General features: G+C 39.1%; 1 protein-coding gene across 2 annotated transcripts; it reads left to right on the top strand.

The window, feature by feature from the left end:
* The first annotated feature begins 3,379 nt into the window (after positions 1–3,379).
* LOC115692195 (probable methyltransferase PMT25) lies at positions 3,380–11,079 on the top strand. 2 transcript variants are annotated; one of them, XM_030618971.2, is made up of 10 exons: positions 3,380–3,686; positions 4,798–5,873; positions 5,963–6,112; positions 7,096–7,366; positions 7,446–7,556; positions 7,642–7,819; positions 8,655–8,918; positions 9,281–9,475; positions 9,576–9,866; positions 10,717–11,079. In XM_030618971.2, the coding sequence occupies exons 2-9, from the start codon at positions 4,842–4,844 to the stop codon at positions 9,802–9,804; spliced, it is 2,430 nt and encodes an 809-aa protein (XP_030474831.2). In that variant the 5' UTR covers positions 3,380–3,686; positions 4,798–4,841; the 3' UTR covers positions 9,805–9,866; positions 10,717–11,079. The 2 variants fall into 2 exon arrangements, with proteins under 2 accessions (XP_030474831.2, XP_030474833.2); XM_030618973.2 differs by having other exon boundaries at positions 10,603–11,079.
* The last annotated feature ends 977 nt before the right edge of the window (positions 11,080–12,056 follow it).

Below are 12,056 nucleotides of genomic sequence, written 5' to 3'. Positions count from 1 at the left end.
GCAATTCCAAGTCAATCTGTTTTCTTGGACTTCATATATTTTAAATGGATGAATTAAGGCATTTCTATGCAATCAAATGTGCAACGTTCTCTCTCCTGCCGTCAAACTGTCCTTGTAGGTTTCAGCAACTGTTCTTGTTCTTAGTAGTCTGCAGTTTTGGAGTATCTGCATTCACAAGATGTGAGCATGCTCCTGGAAAAGTAAAGACGAGAGCAGTTTTTGATTAGATTGTCGAATTATTCTAAACTCTATTGCATGCAAATGGACAATGCAACGTCTCAGTAAGATTCTGAATTTAGGCCTGTTTATTTGTTCACTTTTTTCAATTAAGAGCAAGTTTAATACCAGATTGAAGGACAAAGGATGAAGAATTAGTAAATATATATTACTCTGGCTCATAGGTGGACATGCTTTCTTGACTTCACATTATGCCAGTGGCATCTGCTCTGCTTCCCCTTCTCCATATCGTCATCCTCATGAGAACGTTCTGAGTGATTGTTGGAACCATGTTAGGTTACTTATGTGCTTCAGATTCTGAAGTCTAACGTTGCTTCTCTAATGCGTGCAGCATATATACTAAACATCACACACTGAATTCGGATAATATGAAAGCCAAAACAAGGTGTTTTTGTGACTTGAGCATATACAGGAGCACCAGTAGAATGTCATCAGGCTGTTGCTGCTTCGTTTAAATGCTCAAGCTCGAGGCTTAGCCGATCGTGCTAATTTCTCTGCAAATTGTGCCTGTACATGAGATTTTAGGACTTCCATTTCACAAGACGGACCACATTTTGCATGCGAAATCCATCTCGACTCTTATTGGAGTTGTATGAATTGTTAGGAAATGCCTCCCGTTCTATCAGCTCTTTCGGGAGAGATTACTGTGATTGAGATGTCATGGTGGGCTTTCGGCATATAACAACTACCCCAGTTTTCGTTGTCCATTGTTGATTTTCATCGTCTTTTTACGTTTCATTCTTTCTGTGCGTTGCATTGTCCGACCGCGTGGCGTAAGCATATACAATAATGAGAACGGCACGATTTCAACCAATTTCTGCGATGGAAAATTGGGGCATTCCTCTTTAGGCAAATGCAGATGTTAACTCAATCGTGTTAGTAAGTCGATCACATGTAAACTATCTTGGTTTTAATTCTAACATTGTCTTCTTGTTTTTTCATGTTGAAGTGATGGATTTCCAAAAATTTCCATTATTGCGCACTATTTTGGGAGGTTGTTTGTTTGTTTGTTTGTTTTTCTTTTTTGGTTCAAGTACACTTTAAGTCCCCTAATTAATATTTTGAGAAGTTGATTTTTAAATTGAACCATGGAAACATAGCTAATAATATGTGAAACATTCCATGATCGGTGATGTACTTCGTTTTTACCTGCCGTTTGGTGGAAATTCGGTGGCCTACAATATATGATTCGATCCAGCAAGAGAATCAAAACACCCCTACTCCTACTGTCTTCAAGTTCAAAACATGTAAAGAGCACTACTGTCACACTTGCATGGAAGAATAATTAAGAAAAGATGGGAAAATTGTCTGAAAGTCATGAAGTTATTGCACTTTTGATAATTCAGTTCGAGATTTTTTGATTTTGCCTATTGAGATCTAAATCATTTCATGTTTTGCCAATTAAGTCTATTTGGTAAATTTTGGCCGGAAATCACTAATTTGGACATCGGTTGCTTCACGTGGCACGGTTAGCACTGAAGTGAATAATTTTTAATAATATTTTAATAATTTTTTGAATTTTTATTATCTTTAATTTTTTCTTTTTTTTTCCTTTTTTTTTCGTCCCTTCTTCTTCCTCTAGGTCGCCAAGCCTGGGTGATGGCTAACGACCGGCCAAATGCAACCATCGACAAGGCTGCCCTCGTAGGTCTTTGGCGAGGGTGGGCCTCGCCCAAAGCTGGCGAGGTCGACCATCGCTGGCCTCTAGTGAGGGCAACCTAGTCCGGTAGTTTCCTTTGGCCGGTCGCAGGCCATCGTCGAAGCCCGCCAACTGGTTGGCGGAAGAAGGAGGAAAAAAAGAAAAAATTAATAAAAGTTTGATTTTTTTAAAAATATTATTAAAAATTATTTACATTAGCATCGGTTGTGCCACGTAGGACGGCCGGCTTTCACGTTAGCAATTTCTTATCAAAATTGGCCGAATAGACTCAATTGGTAAAATGCGAAAATATTTAAAACTCAATTGACGAAATTAAATAGTAAAGTGCACTAGGTTTATGACTTTTCTGACTAACGTGGTCGTTGGACAATATTGGACCACGACATGGATAAAGTTTTTCCAACATAGATGTCACCTAGCACAGGTAGACGCTCAAGGCTCTCTTCCTGGCCCTACTTCACCAACTCAACCTCTCTGGGATGCCCTCATCGTCGTAAGAATTTGAGTTCCGAAAATCCACGTAAATGACCGCATTTGCTAAATTTTATCCATTTCATACTCTAGCGTCATTCGAATGACCATCTTAGTTGGATTTGGTCAAACTTGGTGTTAGAGGGACTTGGCTAAAAAATTTTGTGAAAGCAGAATGACATGATTAGATATATTAATAGTAGATTGATTTGAGTGTGATAAAGCGTGAAAGTACATTAACAAACAGTATAATTATTCCTTCAGAAAATTAAAAAACTCACCCAGTAAAGTTGGTTGGGGTGTCGAGAGGTTTTCAACTCAAGAAATAGGCGTCACCTGCTAGTAGACTACTTTGGGCAAAGCTACCTAAACATGCAAAGACTTCGTAAGGTTTGGAGAGTATTTCGTGAGCCTTCATGTAATTGGCCCCGTGATTATGAAAAAGAAGAATTCTAACAACGATGGATTTATTAAAGTTTAGGTGTGCAAAAAGACATGATACGCTAAAAGTTCTTAAATTTATCATGAAAGTATAATTAAATATTAAAATTTATCCGAAAAGTACAATGAAGTATTTTCGTTAACTCCATCTATTTTTTAGGACGGAAATATCAAGGCTAAAAGATTCTTCCCACCTTAGAACAAAACAGAAGACATTTTTCTTGAAAATTCTTTCCCATTTTATCAAATCGAAAACTTATGTATCGACACCACAGCAAAACCCTCAATGAAACACCCAAAAAAACCATCCCAAGAAAATATTCATTAAAAAGAGCAGAGCTAAGAACACTGCAAATAATTCTTGATATTAATCATACAAGCATGAATCCCAATTTCTAACAATTTACTTAGGCTCATCTTATGCTACAAAAAGGTTTTGGAAAAATAAGATCAATTACCCCATCAATCTTTAGCACAGCAGAAATTAATTAATTACACCATAAAAAAAAAATGTAGCTGTGCATTTGCCCTCAATCCACGCTTATGTTCTGTTTCAAACCATGGAGTCAAATTCAGCTACCAAGAAGGAAATACATCGACCCCACCATGATTGTCGCAGCACCGCTTTTAGCAGAACGTTACTGTTCGCTCTCCAGAACCCGAACCAGAAGTTTCGTCCAGCTCCATCGTTTGTCGTGCAAGATGAGATCTGGGTCGACGTACCCGCGCTCCGGTTTCGCTCTCTCTCGTCCACGTCCTCTGCATTCCTAGGGGCGGAACAGGACACCTCGTTGGCCAGCTCGGTCACGGCCCACTTTTCGCAGCGACGTCCGTGTCTGAAGATTCGCCAGCGCGATCATCGGAAGCCAAGGAGGCGGTACGCTTTTCGGCGACCCACTTGAGAAAAACTGCTGTTCTTTGTCTTCCTCCGCGATAGAACGACCAAAGGCCACTCCTTTTTGACACCCGAATTACGACTGGGATGATTTGGAACTTTTTTTTTGTTTGGTTGTTGGTTTTCTCCTGAAGCTTGTCTGTTAGTAGTTTCTTGGTCGAGGGTCTATGTGTGATCAGTGTGATTCCTGGGTGTCCAACGTACTTGTAATGCTTTTGGCTTGGAGTTGATAGTCGTGCGGCAACACTGTCTTGGTTCTTTTGGAGCTGTTCTTTCTACCCTCAATGTGGATTTTTCTGCTGGCTAAATTTAAAATTTTCCCAGATTTATTCCATTTTGGTTCTGCTATCAAGAGCATCGTATGGATGTATGCAACTACACTGGACTGTCATCTTTGCTCATGGGAGTGAATCAATAACCTCATTCTATGTATGACGACTCGGCGGTTTGATTCCACATTGGCCTTCTAGATTTGTATTCGTATAATCGATTTCTAGCTTTCGAGTGACTTTAATATTACGTTTATTAATCTATAGAAAAAAAAAATGAGACGTAGCATCTGTTTTTACCGATTTAGTATTGAGCAAGGCGTACCCTGTAAACTATGGCTGTACCTTATCAGTTGAGTGCCAAACAGGCTATGATTTTTGCACTAAGTATGCCGTGTTAGCGCATGAAACTCCTGCAGTGTAGTGTCCAGTGACATATTCCAATATCACTATGAGAGGTCCATATTGTGAATTGAAGCAGTGACCTAACTCATACTGGAGCAAACATTTTGCGTGTTATGCATTGTAGAGTGCAGAAAGAACTATTACTTAGACGGGGACAGAAAATAGGCACACACTAGCATAAAGCATAATCTAGAATCTGTCAGAGATCCGTCCTACTTTATGCAAGCAATTTTGGCTTTTAGCACAATTATATTTTATTTCCTTTGCGTTTATTTCCATTTTGCTTCAGTCCTGAATCATTTTCTGCTGCAGCATGTCTGTAAGTGAATTTATAAAACTGTCATGCGATTCGCCAGAAATTGAATGTTCAATGTCATTCTTTGTGTAATATCTAGTGATCATACTTTCTTTTCTCACAGATTGAGGTGCTTATAGCTCGGAAAAATATTTACAGCACTAGCACATGGCTTCAGGAAATTTTTCTATATTTGATGTGAGGAAATCATCAAATCACTGTTCGAGGCTTGCTGTAGTTGTGTTTGTCGCTTTGAGTTTATCTGCAATTTGGATATTCCTTCCATCTTCGTCTACTTTTCCGGTTCAGAATCCTGACTTCCTACATCAAGAGAATAATAATTTGGGACAAAAAGTAACTGATGGAAGTTCAGGGAATACTCAGATTCAAAGCCAGGATGTTGTAAGCAATGACAAAAGAACAGTTGAAACAGAGTCGGGGAACGCAGTTCAGCAAACCAAGGCTGATTCTGCTAATACAGCGGGGACTGACCAGGAAGAGAAAATACCAGAGGACAGCACTAATATGAAGACGTCCTCAGAAAACACACCTGACAAATCTGACACTGAGTCTAAATTTGAGGATGAAACGGAGGATATACAGAAAAGTAACCATCACAAGAGCGTTGAGACTGGAGAGAAACCGAATATGGAAATGAGAAATGCAGACGGAGATCGAAATGATGGAGAGCAAACTGTGGCTAGTGAAGGATCTGATTCTGATGAAAAGTTGAATAGCTCGACAGGAAATGATTCTGACATGGATGATAGCGCCAAAAGACTGAATGCTCAGGATAGCTTAGATAAGGTTAAGCAGGAAGAAAAAGAGGTCAATCAGAATAGTCAGAGGGTTTGGGAGGATCAAGACAAGAATTATGAACCACATGTTGCTGACAATAACCAAGAAACTCAGGAAATGCTTCAGGAGTCTAATGATCAGTCGGATAGTTCGAATGAGATAACTGCTCAGCAAGGCTCAATGTCTAAGGAACAAAATGACTATGTCTGGAGAGTTTGTAATACCACGGCTGGGCCAGACTACATCCCTTGCCTTGACAATATGTATGCTGTCAGAAGGCTTCCTACTACAATGCATTATGAACATCGAGAGAGGCACTGCCCTGATAATGCTCCTACCTGTCTTGTTCCTCTACCAGTGGGATACAGAAAACCAATTCAATGGCCTATAAGCAGGGATAAGGTTCTTTTCTTGCATTCATTTTTTTCCTTTTCTTTATTAACCCCCCTTTCTCATAGTTCTATGGTGATTATAGTCTGTGGTTGCTGCAGATATGGTTTTATAATGTGCCACACACCGAGCTTGCTAGGGTCAAGGGAGGTCAAAACTGGGTTAAAGTTGCTGGTGAATATCTCATATTCCCTGGAGGTGGAACCCAGTTTGTTCATGGCGCTATCCCCTATATTGATCGGATTGAAGCTGTGAGCTTTTACACCATCTCAATTGGCTTTCTTTTACCCTAATTGTTTGCTGCGCTTATATCTGCTTAGCAAGGACAAGAAGCTTTCTTGTTCCTTTATAGGTGCTGTATTTCATTAAATTAACCTAGCCACTGGGAGGTTTAGTAAATTCTTCAGAAGTCGCTCACCCTTTATAAGTGCAGTAGTTCATGAAATTATTCTGATGTTTGACTAAGCCAAATAATCTATTCTTTTTCGTTTTGTAGTTTTATGTAAATGAGTGTCTTGATGAGAATAGCGAGGCACAATACCTACATAGTATGGAACTTCTACCTGATCAAGTGGTGTTATTATAACACATGATATCCAGATAACCATGCTTTAAAAGTTGGAAAAATAGGAAGGGGAAGAGATGCTAAACAGTGCAATTGACATGAAATCATAGGTGTTTCATTTTCACACTTATTTGCTGGACATAAATGGTGAGCTTCTGTACCTGTGGCTCCCAATTACTCCACCTGATGAGAGGTGTGGCTTGTATTGAAGTTTGCATGCAATGGCATATTTTGTGGGTAAGAGTAAATGAAGTGCCAAATATGTGGATGTAGGTAGTGTATGTACTGGAAGGATTCTTTCATTGTTGTTTAGTTCAAATGGACCATAGAGGTTTTCTTCAAATACAAATTGCTTGATTATTGAAGTGCCTCCTGCATTCTCTAATTCCTATGATATTGGTTAATGAAGGCTTCACTTTCGCTAGAACTTTTAACTATTTTTTGTGACGTGTATAATAACCTACTATATTAGGTCAGTTATTCCCCATTGCTTATTGGATCATTGAAGTTCACATTCTTGACGGCTATATGTTACTGTCTCAAATCCAGATCATTTACACCCATTAATGCTTTCCTTCTAGTAGAGAAGCCTGGACCTTTTAATAAAATTCTCTGTGTTATAATCTAAGATATTTTGTTGATGGACTTCTTCTCTTCATTTGCTTGAAGGCAAAACCTGCTATTGCATGGGGGAAGAGAACCCGGGTGATCTTAGATGTTGGATGTGGTGTTGGCAGTTTCGGAGGTTATTTATTTGAACGGGATGTTCTTACTATGTCGTTTGCTCCCAAAGATGAGCATGAAGCTCAAGTTCAGTTCGCACTCGAACGGGGTATTCCGGCCATGCTAGCAGTCATGGGCACCAAAAGGCTACCATTTCCTAGTGGTGTTTTTGATGCTATTCACTGTGCTCGCTGTAGAGTCCCTTGGCACATTGAAGGTCTTTTACATCTGCACCTGTTCACATTCTTCTCCTGCACTTGTGCGAAATCTGAATTTGGTCTCAATGTACGTTTCAGGGGGCAAACTTCTCTTGGAGCTTAACCGCCTCTTACGGCCGGGTGGTTACTTTGTTTGGTCTGCTACTCCAATTTATCGAAAGGGTGCAGAAGATGTTGGCATTTGGAAAGGTTGATGCAGTGTACATTTAATTGAGATGGTATGCTTAGAACTTCGTCTTAAATTGCTCATTGTTTCTCTCTGATTGCAATGCAGAGATGTCCAAACTGACTACGGCTATGTGCTGGAATCTCACGTTGATTAAAAAGAAGGACAAACTGAACAAAGTGTCCATTGCAATGTACAGGAAACCGACATCTAATGAGTGCTATGAGAGTAGAACCCAAAATGATCCTCCACTCTGCAATGACTTGGATGATGCAAACTCAGCTTGGTATATCTTTCATAATCTTAAGATTTGGTTTGTTGCTAAATATTACCATACCATTTGGTTCTTTGCATGCTGACTATGGAGTGTATCTGCTTGATAATGTACTTATAAAAAATTATAAAGTTAACAGATCAAACTTAAGCAAAGTAAGAACAACCTAAACTAATTCCAGAGGGCAATGAAAGGACAGTTGCTACCTATCTTATGACCAATGGCTTCATTCCAGTGACTGCAGAATTATCTTGCATCACACGTTATGATTATTATATACAACGTAAACTAATCATTCATATACATATGTGTATGTGTGTGGGTGTGTATCTACTCCAGCTAAACTCAAGGGGCTTCTTTCTAGCTTTCTCCAATAACAATCTTTTTTGTGACAAAATAAAGGCAACTCCAGGTTTTGCAATTCCTTATTATCCTTTAGTCATTCAAATAGCTTCTAAGAAAATGCATATTGAGGAATGGAAATTATAGAAAGCAGAATATCACTCCACACTTGGTCATCCCTATGTGGTGATTCTAGAGAAGTGCTCTTCATGCAAGCAAAACTACTTTTCCAGGGAAGCATCTCAAACAGTGAAAAGTATCATGTGTAACAGTGATATTGCATTTTGCTGACGTGGTATCACTTGGCTAATCACATCCCCCATTTTGCTTACATGATAACTGCCAATTTTTCAAATTTCGAGATTTGGAGGGGTGTGGGTGGCTGGGTGGTACCAAGACATATGGTGTACCATTTTTCCTCATATGGCCTTAAGGGTGTAATTCTACTACAGAATATCGTTTTAATTGTCTCTTATATTCATATTCCTATTTTGAATGACTCTAGGAATGTAACACTGCAAGCCTGCATGCATAAGGTGCCTACAGACATGTTGGAACGTGGGTCTCAGTGGCCTGAGAACTGGCCACGTCGTTTGGGAAAACCACCTTACTGGCTGAAAGTTGCAGTATATGGCAAGGTGACTCAAGAAGATTTTACTGCTGACTATGAGCACTGGAAAAATATAATCTCCCAAACATATTTGAATGGGATAGGTGTCAGTTGGTCTTCTATTAGGAATGTCATGGACATGAGAGCTGTCTATGGAGGGTAAGCTACTTCTTTTGCTTGTGCTAAAATTGGGATAGGAATTTGCTATTTCCCATTTGATATGTCCCTTCCTCACTTGATGTCCATTGTTTTGGTTGAACTTGTAAGTGAAAAGGTAGTAATTATTCCTTCCGTTAATCATATATATATTTATCATTTGGTGTCAATAGGATTAGTTTAGTAACTAGACTATTATTATGTGCTCACCACCCTTTCATCTGAATGTTCCTTTCCTTGCAGAAATGTCTCAGACTAGAAAATTATTTCTCATGTCGATATTATTTGATTGTAGGTATATATGTGTATATGTATGTACACATTTTTGCATTCTTATGTCAATTTATCCTTGTTTCTACGTGTAGGTTTGCTGCTGCGCTTAAGGACTTAAAAGTGTGGGTAATGAATGTAATCCCGATTAACTCTCCTGACACACTTCCTATAATCTATGAGCGTGGTTTAATTGGAATATACCATGATTGGTGTGAATCATTCAACACCTACCCAAGATCATATGATCTCCTCCATGCAGATTATCTCTTTGCCACTCTCAAGAAGAGGTTTTTTTTTTTTTTGTCTACTCACCTCTTGAGTCATTCCATCACTGAATCCTCCAGGAGGAAAGGATTCCTCATCATGCTGATGCTTTTCTTGTCACAGGTGCAAGTTGGTGCCAGTTCTTGCCGAAGTTGATCGGATCTTGAGGCCAGAAGGAATTCTCATTGTCAGGGATGATATGGAGATTATATCTGAGATTGAGAGTATGGCTAAATCTTTGCAATGGGAGGTCAGATTCAGACACTCAAAGGACAATACTGGGTTGCTTTGTGTTCAGAAGACATTTTGGCGCCCTGTCGATGTGGAAACAATTACTTCGGCCATTGCTTAAGCACACGATTCACTTTTGTTGTTCTCGGAAGTTGGCTCATGCTTCTGGGATAAGTTTACAAGGTACCCTTATTTTCCTTGAGGATCTTTATTCATTGTAAATTGGGAAGTCATTGCTGAACTGAATGCACATGATGCAATACCATTCAGAACAGGCAATGCTATGATTAGCCTCAGTCATTTTAGCATGTTCGCATTGACTCATCCATACAAGGCTTAATTGTCTGATTCATTTCTTTGTGAATATTTTGGTCTTTTCTGCATTAAGTTAATTTAGAAGAGGTAATGTATTATTTTCCCATCTCCTCCTCTATAATATTTTTAGCCTGTATGTACCTGTTCTCATCACAGCACCAATCATTTTTTACTTTTAACTTGGTACATTTTTAATGGCCACATTAAGGCATTGTTACGTGACTGAGTATGCAAGGCTCTCTCTCCTACCATCTAATTGTCCTCGTTAGGTTTTAGCTGCAACTCTTATTTTGACTACGGTTTTTTTGGTGGATTACATGCATTGATCATTATTTGAGCATGCTCTCAGAAAAAGGGGAGACTGGAGAAGTTTTTCATCTCAAACGTTGGGCTAAAGGGCATTACTCTCAACTTTTATCAATAATGTCAATTAGATCTCTGAACTTAGGCATGTTCATTTTGCATTTTGTATGATCACAATCAACTTAACGGCAAACTTAAAGCATAAAGAGTTACAATGAGTATTCAATGTATTACTCTAGTACATAATCTCATATGCTTTCTTGACTCTGTTTTATGGCCCCCACCCCTCCTCCTTCTCCAGCACCATCACCAATCATCATCATGAAAGCCTTGTGAATGACAGTTTAAACCACGTGAGGTTATTCTGGGCTTCATATTATGAAGTCTAATGTTGCTGTTAAATATGTGCCGGCAGATATACCAACATCATACATTGAACTTGGATCAAGTGAGAGGCAAACTAGCAGATTTGATGACTCAAGCACGCACAAGAGCACCATTAGTATTCCGTCACGCTGTTGCTGCTCCATTTGATTGCTCAAGCCCGAGGTTTAGGTATGTAATAATTTCTCACTGATTGGGACTTCCATTTAACCAAATGGAGCTCATTTTGCATGTAAAATACGTCTTCTTAGACTCTTGTATGTCCTTTTTTGTGTTTATTCAGCACACATTTGACGTAGACAACTTTCATGTATTCAACCTTATTTATACAAAATAACAGATTGAGTAGATAAAATCTAAAGGTCATGCTGCAAAAGGCAATATTCCAGTACAAGTAAGACCGTAATAGTTCTATACATGATCTGAACTTGTACAGGATGACCGATTTCTGCATATGTTTGGCTTTCTTGACTGAGACATTTTGCTACCTTTAACGACCCTGAGCAACAATATCAAGTCTTTGATTTGGTTGACCAACTCAGAACCCCTCTACTTTTGGATGACAATCTTGTATTCTTTGCCCTTCATGTCATTGTTCTTGCTTTTTAGATATCTTATAAATAGACAGACCTGGATAAATCTCATTGAGGATTATATGCGGCATCGCTCTAGCCGCGCAGTCTAGATTCTGTCTTCCTCCAGATCTTCCTACTAATGTCAGCAGGGAGACCAGAGAAAATATGTGAACGCCCTCGGAGATCCAAATCTTGGAAAATTTGGGTGTTCCTATTCTTGGCTTGTGGTTTCTAAATTCTTTTTGCAGAGGCAGTGCAACAAGTCCATAATAAGCTTGTAAGTAGGAAGGCGAACTGCTTTTCTTGTTGGGGCCTTGCAACGCTTTTCAAATCTGTTTCTACCAGTCTTCCTGTTTCCATAATACATATGACTGTTGTCCCTGAGGGTATTTGTTGCAAAATTGATCATAGTAGAAAATCTTTTTGGGTGTTCTCACGAGATCGTAAGGGTTAGTGGGACACTCTCGCTTCAAAAAGGATGCATTATGGTTAAGACTTTCACAGTGCACTTGTCCGGGATATCACCTTGATTCCTAAACTGTATGGTTTGGAGTGACGAACGAAATTTGATCTTAACACAACAGTCAAGGAATTCATCCTCCCAATCAATCTTTGAACGTCTTTTCTCTGTTAAACTATCTCCAAAATGATATTATATGAAGTATCCAGCTATCCTCATTCTCTGCTGTATCAGAGGCAATCAAAAAGTGGGGTAAGATGGTTCCTTTCTGGATAAATTGATGTTGCTATGGGTATGATGTCTTTCCAATTTGTCGTATTTCCTTTGGCTAGCAAC

The sequence above is a fragment of the Syzygium oleosum genome, unplaced genomic scaffold (genome assembly GCF_021117445.2).
Source record: "Syzygium oleosum isolate NSW1041296 unplaced genomic scaffold, Sole_v2.1 Sole_v2.05, whole genome shotgun sequence".
Taxonomy (NCBI): domain Eukaryota; kingdom Viridiplantae; phylum Streptophyta; class Magnoliopsida; order Myrtales; family Myrtaceae; genus Syzygium; species Syzygium oleosum.
Note: the sequence above shows the minus strand (reverse complement) of the source record. Positions and strands in the feature narration are given on the sequence as shown.